At 42.8% G+C, this 15,159-nt stretch overlaps 1 protein-coding gene across 2 annotated transcripts; it reads right to left on the reverse strand.

Moving 5' to 3' along the window:
• Positions 1-3,865: 3,865 nt before the first annotated feature.
• On the reverse strand, positions 3,866-10,308 carry PDCD2 (programmed cell death 2). Of its 2 annotated transcripts, none has more exons than XM_055536229.1 (6): positions 9,945-10,304; positions 9,153-9,395; positions 8,659-8,790; positions 7,260-7,363; positions 5,784-5,897; positions 3,866-4,575 (listed from the first exon to the last, which is right to left on the reverse strand). In XM_055536229.1, the coding sequence occupies exons 1-6, from the start codon at positions 10,225-10,227 to the stop codon at positions 4,417-4,419; spliced, it is 1,035 nt and encodes a 344-aa protein (XP_055392204.1). In that variant the 5' UTR covers positions 10,228-10,304; the 3' UTR covers positions 3,866-4,416. The 2 variants fall into 2 exon arrangements, with proteins under 2 accessions (XP_055392204.1, XP_055392202.1); XM_055536227.1 differs by lacking the exon at positions 3,866-4,575 and adding an exon at positions 4,644-5,173 and having other exon boundaries at positions 9,945-10,308.
• Positions 10,309-15,159: the final 4,851 nt, after the last annotated feature.

Here is a 15,159-nt window from a genome sequence, read left to right on the forward strand (position 1 = left end):
TGTTGCTTTTACACGAGGCAGGCAAGGTAGGTCCCACCCCAGGTTACAGAGCAGGTAAGTGGCAAACATGGCTTCTAAGCCAAAGGCCTTCATGGTTAGAACTGGGGTAGTCCAACAGACTAACAGATGGGTGTCTTGTGCTCATGAATTTCAGGTTAACATGTATAAGTTTTGGGGTTTCATCATATGTGATGTGTGTGATTTTCTTTTTAATTGTAAAAATTGTTTTTCAGACAGCTCAGAGGTATATAATCAGAAAGGTAAGTTTCTTCCTTCCTCTTCCTTCTGTTTTCCCTGGTGTTTCCTCAGCTCTCTTCTGTTCAGATTCTTTCCCTTGGGGGTGCTTTTCTCCATATTTGGAGAATACAGTAAAGCATATGTTGATTTTATGGCTCCATTTTGTAGTCAGTGTATCATACACATATTTGCATGACAGACATACTTCCATGACATGGAACTCAGTGGTGTCATATCATCCCTTACATACCTTAATGTATTTAACCATCTCCTGAATTACGTTATCATTTACGTTATCTGCGGTGTTTCACTATTATAAACAGCGCAGCAGGGAACGTCCTTTTGTGTACTTGTGAGGAGTACAGGTGTTTCTGTAACAACACTCCTAGGAGTCACTGTATTAAAGAAGTTATACGTCCTAGGTTTTAGTAGATCCATACCAGATTATAGTCCAGAAGAAGTCATTAGCGATGTCAGTAATCTATGAATTCATCCGAAAGACATCATTCCAGTAGTATCTCCTTCTATCCAAGAAAGAATTGTCTCCTCACGTGTAGGTCTTCTCTTAGGTTCTTCAGTAAAGTTTCATAATTTTATTTATTTAGGGCTTTTACATTTCATAGAAGTTAATTCCTAAGTATTTTATAGTTTCTTATTAATGGTATTTTTCAGAATACTTTAAAATTATTGTTGATATATTTATCTATTTCCAATCACTTGCCTGAACTTACGTTACAACTTACAGTTGTAAAATGCAGCACACACAGGAAACCCAACACACGTTTCACATATTATTCAGAGGCAGACACCCCAGCAGCCACCAGCCAGAACCTTGCGAGCCATCCCAGAAGCTCCTTCTTATGGTCCAGTCCAGACACACACCCCCATAACCATTATCCTTTTACAGTAATTACCAAACACCAATATCGATTAGTCTTCCATTTTAATAAATTGGTATGTTTTTATGTCTGTTTTATTCCTGAAGTTCCCCATCTCACTTAAGGAAATTTACAGGCTTGTTTGGCTGGTGGTTTCTTAGTCTGTCTTGCTGTTGGCAAACTCCAGAGGGTGCAGTCAGCACACCCTCTTCTGTTTCTGGTGGCTGATCTGAAGGCTTGATCCCTTTATAGAGACTGTAAGTAGTGGTTTTAGGAATTGAATGTCTGATTGTCTCCTTCTCATTGATCCGTTAATTCATTAGGTTGTAGAAGATGAAATTTTAATCACTTTTTCATTTTTTGTTGGAAAATTTTTTTATAGTGATGATATACTTCACATAGCAGGATAAGTGCTTGCTTTCCCTTTAAAATTTCTCAAGATAAAAATGCCTCATTAAGTTCATATTAATACATCCAATCCAGACTGCAGGGCTTTTAGTCAGCTCTGTATTTTTTAATTTATTATAATTGGAGGATAACTTTACAATGTTATAATGGTTTTTGCCAAACATCAACATGGATCAGCCACAGGTGTACGTGTGTCCCCATCAGCTCTGTATTAATGTATTTTATGCTTAGAACCCTTAATTTTTAAAGACATGGGATGATGAATTAGAATAACAGAGTACTGCCACCAATATGATTATCAAAAGCACTGAAACGTTTCTGCACTATAATCTGAATTGTTGAAGGACGAGACCGGCACTCGGTACCTGAAATGAGGAGGTGGATGCACTGCTCTGTACAGCGGGGTTAGCTGCCTGGTCAGGTGGTGTCCAGGCCAAGCCCAGGGTTGGGGGGATAGTGGAGCACATGGTTTGGCAGTTTGATATCCTCTGCAGGAGCAGTTGCTGGGTCTTGCCTCAATCATTTCATGGTCATCATTAAGGTTTTTAAATGTGTCTTCACATTTCTAGAGACAACTGAGTTACCTTTTTTATCTAAGTTTTAAAATTGTTTAGTTATTTCAACCAGTTGCTTATTTTGGACATGGCTGCCAAGTCAGTGCCGTGATTTGGATGTCTGTGTCCAAGTGGAAATGCCCTGTGAACCCCCTGTCATCTCCAGACCATGGCAGGAATATACACCTAAAGTAGCCTGGCCGATTACCACACGCCTGCATGTGTATGCAGACATCCAGGGATGTCTCCAAGTAGACCATAGTGAATTCACTTAAAAAGTCCTTAGCAGTCAGGGTGCTGTCCTATTTTGGCAAACTTACATCTGAGTTACAGTTTGGACTATGAAGGTCCCAGGAGATCAGTTCTCCAGTGAGCTTCCTGCCAAGTGTGTGACTCTTGCCATATTGTCTCTCAGTAGCCACAGGCTATGTCCCCTTAACGATGGGTGTTTCTCGCTGACTTAGCACTCCTAGCTTCAGGACTGTAACGCCCTTCTCTCCCTCTGAAAGTTGTATTTAAGTCTCTCCATGGGATTCCATACTGCAGTTTCGCATATAGTGCTACGTGTAACTATCTTATATACACATCTTTGTATGAATTACACACTCACACACCTGGTGGCTCAAGATGGTAAGGAATCCGCCAGCAATGCAGGAGACCTGGGCCTGAGCCTAGGGTTGGGGAGATCCCCTGGAGAAGGGGATGGCTGCCCACTGTAATGTTCTTACCTGGAGAATTTCACGGACAGAGGGGCCTGGCGGGCTACAGTACGTGGGGTTGCAGGGTCAGACACGACTGAGCGGCGGCGACTACAGCAGCAACACCAGACACGCCCCAGCGAGCAAGGCGTCCTGACGCGCAGCAGTGACGCAGTCAGGTCGGTGGCATTGGCAAGTGATGGTATGCCGTTCTAAGTTGGGTTTATGGCAGCAGTGCGTTTCGGGGTCGGCAGGGCCGTAACCAGAACGAGCTGTCGGCCTTCAAGCAGTGACCAGCAGCAGTGTCTCTTCAGGGTTGCCTTGGTGCTGGGCAGGCTTCACTGCTGCTGAGAGAACTGGGAATTCTCACAATGTAAGTGTGTATTGCTTGGGGTGGGAAGGGGCCTTAGCACTGATTTAGGAACCACTTGTGTAAACAGAGTATCCCTCATTTGAAAGCCTCTTCAGGGCCTCCCTTAGGCCCAACAGTCCCTGGGGCCCAACCCAGAGAAATTCCAGTGGCTGATTCCAAATCATTCCTCGGGTCTACCTGCTACCTGGGCAGTGCTGAGACAGGCAGATGGAAAGAGAAGACCGTCGCTCTTGCCTTTCAGTCTGTGGTCTGTAAGCAGTGCCACTGGCTGACTAAGGTCCGTTTTGAGGTAGAGCTTTTCCAAGTCAGCTCTTCTGATCACAAATCTGATTTTTCTGATCCACCTAACGGTTGCTTTCAGAATTAGTGGGTATCCCATTCATTGTACTAATTAGTCAATGATTAGTGATTAGTGAATGATTTTCCAGGCAAGAGTACTGGAGTGGGTTGCCATTTCCTTCTCCAGGGGATCTTCCAACCCAGGGATCGAACCCAGGTCTCCCACATTGTAGGCAGACACTTTACCGTCTGAGCCACCAGGGAAGTCCAATTAGTGAGTGGGGTTCAGAATTTTCTCACATTCTGAGCTTCTATGTAAACTGGAGCCTGTGACAATCACCTGATTATTATACATGTCTCTTGGGATTTTACCCAACTATTTTTCTCTTGAATTTTGCAAATTTTAGGGGGAAAATGCTGAGTGATAGTTTGACTTAATTAGGCACATAATCCATTTTTATTGTAAAAAGAAATATAAGTAAAAAGATCTTAGTTCTTTTTAAATATAACTTAAAAGTAAGAAATTCATTTTAAACATAAGTAAAAAGTTCTTGGTTCCACTGTTGAGTTCATATCTAGTATCTTTCTGATTTTTTGATACACATACACATGTATATTTTTACAAAACCTTCACACTATGAATACCATCTATAATGGTATTATAGATGAGATGGTATTATAGATGGGGTAGTATTATAGATGAGGCGGTTTATAGATGAGATGGTATACAGATGGTATTGTCTATTTTACTTCATCTGCATATAGGTCTGTATCATTAAGATGGTAGTCTCCTGCTAGATAGATATACCAGAATTTATTGAATTCCCTGCCACTGGACACTTTTGTCTAACATTCAGACAATGTAAACAACGCCTAAAACAACATCTTTGTGTATCTCTGGTACAACTGTTTCCTTAGGATAAAGTTCTAGAAATGGAACTGCAAGGTAGAAGAGATTATGAATATTTTAAGGCTTTACACCATCGTCTTTAGGCTGCATCTGTTATATCTTGCTTCCAAACAAATTCCTCTGTGTAGCCAATGCCCAGTTCACAGCTTTCAGCACAGGTGAAGATGGCCAGGACACCCCAGTCGACACTCCTGCCCAGTCTGTCGGCCTTCAGGTAGTTGAGCAGCTGAGGCATGACCTGAGAAAAGGATGGCACAATCAGAGCTCTCCTTGGAGATGAGGAGCACACACAGTTTTCAACAGACCAGATCTTCCCTGCCAGGGCTACTGTAGGGATCCCGATCTCTCAGTCTCCACATTTTACAGCAAGGTTGCAGACATTACACTGGTAACTTACTAACAATCTAACAATACTTTGCAGCTCTGTGCTTCTTTAAAGTCCCTCTTTATATTTGGTGTCCTTTTATCTGAGAAAGAAGTTCCCAAGTATAAGATCGGCTGATGTGTTTAACCTGGCTGTTAAGCTAATTATTTTTTATTAATAATAACGCCACAAAAACAGGGCAGAGGCTTCTATTTGGGCAACTTTTATTTTGTGCTGTTTACAACCTGAATGGAAGATGCCGTTGCTATGACTCTGAAGAAACACTACTGTGGAACACAGAAAGGCAGTCTATCGATGTGTTTGTTTGGACCAGAAAGGGGCCTGAGGGCCTGGCCTGGGATGAGTCCGAGGCAGCGCTCTGCCACCACCGCCACCAGACTGCTGTGCACGAGCTCGTCGCGGGCGTCAGGTGCCGAGCGCCAGTCCGTTTTGGGTCAGTCCTCAAATTACCCTTTCAACCGTTAAGAAACAACTATGACTTTATAATGTTAGTGAATCGACAATTCAAGAGTAGTTTCCACCCAACCCAAATGGATCCTGATGCTAATAATCTCTTTTTGGCAAGACAAATCTTATCTTAATCATTACATTCATTTGTTCTAACAAATCCACAAACTAAGACTAAACAGCAAGGGTTCTAAAATACTCCTCTCACAAAGACTGAAGCTATATTATTTTAAATTATAAAGGTAACAACAGAGGCACTAAAAATCATGCTTATAACCACACTGGGAAGCAGGGGGTGGTCCAGGTGGCATAAGTGACGTTTAAACCCTCACTACTGCGGAAGCCAGTCAATAGCGTCTATAAACTAGTAGACTGATAAGTCTCAGAAAAAGCAAGCAAATTAGAGGCACAAGTAACTTCCAGATTAACCAGTAGAGGATAATTCCCTCCTTGGAACATACTGTAAGGTGGGGCAGAGCCTACTAATTGTCCTTAAAGGCCACCTTCCACACACAGCGCCCACAGGACCTCCTGCAAATAGATTACTTTGGCAAAGTTTTTTTAATATTTAATAGGGTAAATATATACTAAAATATTCCTTTTCAAGCTCCTACCTGGAATTCAAATAATCTCTTAGCACCACAGGGGCAATCTGGAATATCCTTTTCTTGAGGGATATTTTCACCGGAGATCCAGAGCGGGGCAATCCCTCTGCCGTATCTGAGAATCTAAAATCAGTTAAGATCAGTTTAAATCACCAACATCCCATGTTACCTGAGGATCATCTCGAGAAACTTTGTACATACTTGGACAATTGATGAAACGCTCATCTGAAAACCGGTTTCCTGTCTGCCTCTCCCCGACTCCCCGGCACATACACACAGCACCCTTAATGCCTGCCTCAGTATCGTCAAAGTGACGCTTTCCGCTCATCTGATGCAGGTCATCACAAGTATTTTTCTTAGATGACAATACGGTTAGATTCTGAATTCTATGGCTATTTTGTGAAGAGACTAACAATAATTCTCTTTTCCCATTACCAGGTTTTGAATATAAAATGCAGCCCAGTGTCTGCGGACTTCACACAGATAAGGAACCTTAGTTGCCAATTTTGAAATGAACAAATACCAAGTGAGACACACTGTTTTAAATACAACAGAAGTAAATTTCACTATAGTAAAATGTTATGTAACAACTGAGTGATTTTCCTAGATGTTTCTTGTTAAAAAAGAAATATACATTGCTAAAAACCACCTTCTCAATATTTAGGACCTAGACCTATTCTTCCTATAAGCCCCTAAGTATTTATTTGCTCTAGTGACTGACTTATGGGAATTTTGCAAAGTCTTTAGTGGTTTATATTTATGGTGAGGGAAATTAAGGGAATAAAGTTAATGGAAGAAACCAGGCAAAGGGAAAACAGTTGCTGAACACTTACTGTAAGTCTATAATCTACCTTGATCCTCAAAACCACTTTTTTCTTCTCCCTATACTGTAGATACAACTACAACTACATCAGAAGGCCAAAATATAACTCAAGGAGCCAGGAATCCTCACATCACGAAAACCCATTATTCTTTTCACAAAGTCAGTGATTTCTCTACTAATGTGTCAGGTTAATTTTTATAAGTCAAAGGTCCCTGTTGGAAAAATGGGCCAAAATTTCCTGTCTTGCCATTAGTGTCTAAACTCCATGTGTTACAGGCAACAAAAGATGTTAATCTCTGCTGATGGTTTTGGAAAACGACTATATGATACAGAATGTAACCTTTAGTCTTTCCATAACTATTAAAAGGATCAGCACTACAAACAGCTTTCCATATGGACCACTTGTGTGAAGGAATCCTACAGACAAGAGACTAACTGTATTAGAGTTACTTCTACACAGGTGTGTTTTTTTTTCCCTGGTGCGGGGGCAGGGTGGGGTGGGGGTTTTTGGGATCTTAGTCCCCCCACCAGGGATCGAACCTGGGCCCCCAATAGTGGGAGTGCGAAGTCCTAACCACCGGACCACCAGGGAATTCCCAACTCAAGATTCACACCCCTACACCACTTGAACAGCAGAAGGAGCTATATGAGTTCCATTTTACCTGTTCTGGTTCAAGGGATATTTTAGTTTTAAACTTCTGGAAAATTCTATCTTCCTTAGATTCATGTTTTGCCATGGATTCCAATTCTTCCTTATGTGCTTCACCTGAAAAATCATCAACATTACTATTATGGCAACAGGAATAACCCACATGTCTTGACAATAAACACATGCAGAGGAAAGCCCGTTTTTAAACAACCAACTTAGTGTTAAATCAGACAGTGAAGGCCTGATGTTTTCACAGGCTTGCCCTGTTTTGGTTCATTAACATCTGTGCTTTAAGACTACCTGACTTTCCAGGTACTCCATGAAGCAGCGTTATTCTGCTGTTTCTTTAAAGAGCTTCTCCTTAAACCTTCAAATTAAGAATAGACCCCAAGTCCCAGGCTCAGGACTCAAAAGGATACTCCCAAACCATGGGCCCTTCTAATTCCTACTGTCCTTCACTTGTCTGAACTCTTATTTCCAGTTTCTTTCTGCCCCATCTCTCCTTTCCCAACTGGTACACTCATTCAGTCATCACAGGCTCACTGGACCTGTCAGCTCACACTTTCACTCTCACCTCTGGAATCCCAGCTAAATGAATCACCCTGTCCTGAACAGCCAAGAGTCTTTGTAACTCAGAGGGTATTTCTGATATCCTGAATGTGAACTATAAGCCAGTAAGCTGACATTCTAATGTAAAATTTAATTTAGAATCTAAAAATCTATATTCTGTGGTGATTAAGAGATCAAGTTCTAAAGTCAGTAAGGTGTAAGCTCAAACTCCAGTTCTGAAACTTAACTTTGGTCAGTTATATGCCCAAGCAAGTTATACCCAGAACCTCAAATTCCTCACTGCAAAATGAGGTACTGTTTTCCATGTATTGTTCTGATGCGAAAATCTCAGTGAGGTCATGCACAGAAGGCCCATGGTACGTGCTGTACAACAGAGTATGTGTTGGAGAAATGCTGGCTCCTCCTGAGTCTCAGCACAGGCACTGCTCTAGCACGTGACCACCGTGAAGTAACTGACAGAATCATGGATCTTAAACTTGCTAGGTAAGAGGGCGCCTGCCACCCACCAAACACTGCAAGGCACTCTCATGTACACCATCTCAATTTGAGAAACAAATCTTGGAACCAGATAAACTTTCCAAGTTTCCAGCATCTTGTGAAGCCCCACCCAACTGACCACCTGGATACACCCTGCGACACCTCACAGGAATCGAAACACACGTTGTGTATGCCAATGAGAGGAGCGCAGAAAGGGTATCTGCAAATGGGACAGTATGTGAAAAGTACAGGCTGAAGCCTCCCAAGTGAGTTGCTCAGTGCTTCTCTTCTCAGCATATTGAGCCTTTTCTTTCAAGTATTATATTCACTCACTTAACAAATGAGTTTTGAAACAGATTCCTTACCCATGGTTCCTATAATCTCTGATTCATCATCTCTTTCCACAACTTCAGGCATAATCTCATCTTCTGTTTCTATTACAATTTCAAATTCTGGAAAAAGGAAGTTGTGATCTGGAACTGTATTGTCCAAATTATCTGAAACAAAAAGGTAACTAGCATCATTAGTGATCATTTAGTTTTGAGAATCAAATAATTTCCTTTTTCTGAAATGTATTCCATGTCATAAACAGTATTCCTTAGAAACTAACATATGTAGCTCCACCATTTTAGATTATGGTTCATACATTAAATGACTATATAAAAGCATGGTTGGGATGTGAGTGGGTGAGAACTCACAGCTCCTTCTTCATAAAGGTGTTTATGTCACTAGTTAACCAAAACTCTGAAAATTATTACACCTTTTCTAATGTTAACCTTTATCCTCAAAATGAAAGATTTGGCCTACAGACACCAGGAAACTGAGCTGATATTTAAAAATTAAAAAAGAATTGACTGACCTGTCTGTGCACAAGCCTGCTTATGTCCTAATCTCCAGTCCAGACTCTGATGCTCCTTACTGCAGTAATGTGCCTTGTGACATCTGGAGCATCTTTTGGGGCCTGAACAGCCACAAACTCTGCAGAGATGTGCACCAGACTTGAGGTGGAGATATACAGACTCTCCTGTCTCTGACGGAGGATCCTCAGAAGGTGGCTCGTAGGAGTAGAAGTCATTTTGCCTGGGGAGCTGATTTCTGAAAACTAAGGGGAGAAAAGGAGAACCGTTAATGAATGATTTAAATAAAACAATATAGCAATTCAAGTATTTGAGCCTTCACACTGGACTGAAAAAAAAAAAAAAAAATTCGTTTTTTTTAAAAAGAAAAACTGAAGACAGTTTTCCCGTGCAAAGAGCTTATTTTTTGGAAACAGAGAAAAGAACGAGAAACTTTTACAGTTCACACAACTAAATACGCCCTTACAGTTTATTCAAATTAACAAGAATAATAGGTAAAGTCAGACTACAGAAAAAAGTGACAATTTCTAGTACCTGAAAGTAACCTACCACACCTATTACCTACTAACTAACCAGGAGGCTGGCGGCTAGGAGTGGGCGAGCACGCGGGACGCCCCGACCCCTGCAAGTGCTCGGGGGTTCCGGGGGGGAGAGGCCGGCGGGGTACGGGGGAACCCGGGCGGTTTCCTGAGGGGAGAAGCCGGCAGGGTGCCGGGTGGGAGAGGCCGGCGGGGTACGGGGGAGGCCGGGCGGCTTCCGGGACCCAACCCGGAGCAGAGGCCGCAGCCGCTCACCGCGCAGGCCGCAGCAGCATGGCGGCGTCCGGCAGCAGAAGAGGAAGAGACAGCGGTGGAAAGCGTCGGCGCGGCCCGGCAGCGGCGCGTACACCTGCAGCAGGAAGGCCATCGGGCGGCCACACAGCGGGCAGGCCAGCTCCGGGGGCCCGGGCAGCCCGGCCGCACTCAACCACGCCGGCCGGCCGCCCACCTTGCTTGGGAACTGCTCGCTGCGCAGCCGCCACGACGGCGCCGGCTCCACGAAGCCCAGCTCCGCCGGCCCAGCGCTTTGAGACGCCATGGCGTGGGGTGTAGGCTACTCGTTCCACGGAACCGCCGCCACCGCCGCCACCGCCGCCGGAAGTCGGCGCCGGAAGTGAGGACGGCGGGCCAGACGTGATTGGACGACAGCGCAGAGGGGGCGGGGACACGGGGGTACCGGATTGGGCGGGCTCACTTATTCCCGGTTTCCGGTCCTTGCCTGGGGCTGAGCAGAAAAGGTCAGGTCCTTTGTTAAGTTCAGTTCAGTGGCTCAGTCGGGTTCGACTCCTTGCGACCCCATGGACTGCAGCACGCCAGGCTTCCCTGTCCATCACCAACTCCCGGAGATTGCTCAAACTCATGTCCATCGAGTTGGTGATGCCATCCAATCATCTCATCCTCTGTCGTCCCATTCTCCTCCTGCCTTTAATCTTTCCCAGCATTAGGGTCTTTAACAATGAGTCAGTTCTTCGCATCAGGTGGCCAGAGTATTGGAGCGTCACTTCAGCATCAGTCCTGCCAATGAATATTCAGGACTGATTTCCTAAAGGGAATGTTTTCCTAAAGGATTGACTGGTTTGATCTTGCAGTCCAAGGGACTCTCAAGAGTCTTCTCCAACACCACAGTTCAAAAGCATCAATTCTTTGGCGCTCAGCTTTCTTTATAGTCCGATTCTCACCTCCATACATGACTACTGGAAAAACCGTATCTTTGACTAGATGGACCTTTGTTGGCAAAGTAATGTCTCTGCTTTTTAATATGCTGTCTAGGTTGTTCATAGATTTTCTTCCAAGGAGCAAACGTCTTTGAATTTCATGGCTGCAGTCACCATCTGCATTGATTTTAGAGCCCCCCCCCCCCCCCAAATGAAGTCTGTCACTGTTTCCACTGTTTCCCCATCTATTTGCCATGAAGTGATGGGACTGGATGCCATGATCTTAGTTTTCTGAATGTTGACTTTTAAGCCAACTTTTTCAATGTAGTCTTTCACCAAGAAGCTCTGTAGTTCTTATGGTGACAATATACAGCCTTGACATACTCCTTTCCCAATATTACCTAGGAACCTGGAATGTTAGGTCCATGAAAGACTAGAGATCTCTTCAGGAAAATTAGAGATACCAAGGGAACATTTCATGCAAAGATGGGCACAACAGAAATGGTATGGATCTAACAGAAGCAGAAGATATTAAGAAGAGGTGGCAAGAATACACAGAAGAACTGTACAAAAAGGTCTTAATGACTGGGATGATCATGGTGGTGTAATCACTTGCCTACAGGCAGACATGCTGGAGTCTGAAGTCAAGTGGGCCTTAGGAAGCATCGTTATGAACAAAGCTAGCGGAGTTGATGGAATTCCAGCTGAGTTATTCCAAATCTTAAAAGATGATGCTGTTAAGTGCTGCACTCAATATGCCAGCAAATTTGGAAAACTCAGCAGTGGCCACAGGACTGGAAAAAGTCTGTTTTCATTCCAATCCCCAAAATGGGCAATGCCAAAGAACGTTCAAACTATGGGACTGAACTCCTTAATATCTCTATACATAGTACTATAAATATGTCTATACATCTAGATACAAAAATCTCTAGACATATAATTAGGAAGGTCTCTATGCATATAATTATAACAATCTATGTACATATAATTATAAATATCTATATACATAATGATATGTTAACTGCTTCAAGACCTTAAGCCATCATTCATATGTTGGAGACCTGCTTACACAGTGAATAATGCAAGCAACAATCTTATTAAATAGACAAAACCCATCATATTGCTAGAGCATAATAAGATCATACTACAACAGAGAGAGATAGAAAGCATAAACAGTTTTAAAGCAAAGATAACACATCAAAGCAATGATTAGTATAATTACTTGAAATCTGGTCACAATAAACCATCCAGTCCACAGGGGAGCCAGCTGAAGAAGTTAAATTCTGGAAGATTCAGTTAAAGAGGAAAAGATAAATGTTTTATCTTTGTTTACAAAGGTATACTTTATCAATGCATTGATGCGTACTTGTTGATACCTTGTATCAACCTACACATACTCCTTTGAACTCATGTAGCCTCTTTCATCTTCAGTCATTCCAAACATGAACCTCCAATCTGTTGCAACTTTGTCCAGTCATTTTTCTCAATTTTATAACAGAAGGATAGAAACTTAATGTATTTATACAGACCAGTAAAAGATACTAGGATGTCTTAGTCTAATGGGTTTCTTTGGGGGTGGGGCTTAGAAATTATTTAAAATCTCAACCATTCTTTCTGCTTCATCATTTTCAGATTCCTTTGAGATGCAAAAAGCTTTGGAAGCAGTGTTTAATATAATCTGAACTTGCCAGGTATTTCTCATTCTGTGTAAATGCAGATCTGAGAGGTAGAATTCAATGGGTACAAAAAGAAAAAAATCTTGAATGTAGGGACATTAGTCGAAATTGTGAAAGGCATGTGACCAGAGAGCAATCACAGTGGATCAATCCACCTCCATCACAAATGTGAACAAGCTTATCTTGATAATAACATTCACAACGGAGGAGTTAAAGTGTTACCGTGAAAAATTTCTTACAAAAAGGACAGAGGAAAAGTTTTCATGGTAGAATACACCTTTCAAAGAGCCTGTAAATTCCAGATAAATGTTTCAGTATTTGAAATTTAGAGTTTGTTACTTAGAAATTTTACCGACTGTTCAAAGAAATGTAGATCACCTTCTGATTCACAAATTTGATTCTCACTCGACAGGACTTAGCTACAATCATTGTAGCTTATCCAAAAAATATTGAGCTACCGATCTGACAAGAAACATTCACTCTCAAATGGAATACCACAACTGTCTTCGCATATTGCCTGCTATAGTCAGACTCTTAGTTCACAGGCCATGTAAACTCATACTGTGGTGATTGATTCAAATCTGAAACCAAGCTTTATTGGAAGGAGGTGGTTTGCCTACTAGCAGTGTAGAAGGTTTGCCTTTTCTCCAGGCCATCTCCAACATTTGTTGTCACCAACGCTCAACAGGAATGTAGTAGGCATTTCAATTTATTTGTAAAAATAATGGTTATTTTATTTGGAATATAGTTCATTTCCAATGTTGTCTTTGTTGCAGGTATACAGCAACCAGATTAAGGTATACATTTGTTCTTCAAAAAGTGAAAGTGTTAGTCATTTAGTCATGTCTGACCCTTTGTGACCCCATGGACTGCAAGATCCCAGGCTTCCCTGTCTTTCACTATCTCCTGGAGTTTGCTCAAACTCATGTCCATTGAGTCGATGATGCCATCCAACCATCTCATCTTCTGTTACCCCTTCTCCTCCTTCCCTCAGTCTTTCCCAGCATCAAGGTCTTTTCTAATGAGTCAGCTCTTCACATCAGGTGGCCAAAGTATTGGAGCTTCAGCATCAGTCATTCCAATGAATACTCAGGACTGATATCCTTTAGGATGGATTGGTTTGATCTCCTTGCTGTTGAACGTGGGTTCTTTATCGCTAGTGCCACCTGGGAACCACTGTATGCCCCGCCCGTGTCCCCACTAGGGATGAATCCCAGCAGGGCATCAGAGCTCAGAGACTTCAGGGCACCCCTGCCCTCAGGACTGGTCTTTTTTCCAACCAGCTGCTCGTCAGAGGCCCAGGCACCCCAATCCTGACTCCAACTTCCAAGACTGGGATTCTGGGACAACTTAGGGGTAACCAAGACCCTCACACCCCTGTTCCTGCCTGGGGGCTCAGTCAGTTCAGTTGCTCAGTTGTGTCTCTTTGTGACCACCCCAGGCTTCACTGTCCATCACCAGCTCCTGGAGCCTACTGAAACTCATGTCAATCGAGTTAGGAACACCATCCAGCCATCTCACTGTCTGTTGTCCTCTTCTCCTGTCTTCAATCTTTTCCATCAGGGAAAAGCATCAGTTCTTCGCATCAGGTGGCCTAAAAGCTGCACCTGGCAGATCATTGAGAGCTTAGTGTTTCTAGTAGGTATGGGTGGAAAGATGAGGTGTGAAGTTCCCACATCTGCAGGGCCTTCGTGTTGCAATGATCTGTGCATTTCACCTGGCCAGTCAGCTCCCCATGTCATTGTCCCAGGAAGCTGAGATTGAGGATTACCAGGCAGAGGTCCTCCCCTTGTGTAACTCTCACTCCCACAGTGAGGAACCCGGCTCCCACCATCTGCCCTTCATCTGTGTGTTGCTCTTTTCCAGGTGGCATGTGCAGAGGTTTCAGCTTTCTTAGCTACTACATCCTGGAAAGAACACTGTAAAATCAAGCCAATTGCTTATGGAAGCTCTATTTTGTCTTTAGTCTACAGATTCTGATCTTTTCCAATGTTAACTTAGCACTTTTTGCCCCATCCCCTACAGTGAGGTTTTTCTATGTATTTCTATTACAGTTAGATGCAATGTCACATTGTATATTCCACTGATTCAGCCAAAATAATGAAATAAGAGTAGATTATGATTAACACCTTGGGCTACACAAATCAGTGGGCTTAGACAAATGCATAGCAACAGATATGCATCCTAAAGTATCACGCGGAATCCTTTGATCTTCCCCACCCCACCTTCTGCTTATCATCTGTGTAGCTTTGCCTTTCCCAGAATGTCATAGATGGGGTCATATTGTGGGCAGCTCCCTCAGATTGGATTCTTTTACTTAACTATAGAAATATATTTAAAGGCCTAGATAGAGTGCCTAATGAACTATGGAATGAGGTTCATGATATTGTACAGGAGACAGGGATCAAGACCATCCCCATGGAAAAGAAATGCAAAAAAGCAAAATGGCTGTCTGGGGAGGCCTTACAAATAGCTGTGAAAAGAAGAGAAGCGAAAAGCAAAGGAGAAAAGGAAAGATATAAACATCTGAACGCAGAATTCCAAAGAATAGCAAGAAGAGATAAGAAAGCCTTCCTCAGCGATCAATGCAAAGAAATAGAGGAAAACAACAGAATGGGAAAGACTAGGGATCTCTTCAAG

The sequence above is a fragment of the Bubalus kerabau genome, chromosome 9 (genome assembly GCF_029407905.1).
Source record: "Bubalus kerabau isolate K-KA32 ecotype Philippines breed swamp buffalo chromosome 9, PCC_UOA_SB_1v2, whole genome shotgun sequence".
In the NCBI taxonomy this organism is placed as follows: Eukaryota; Metazoa; Chordata; class Mammalia; order Artiodactyla; family Bovidae; genus Bubalus; species Bubalus kerabau.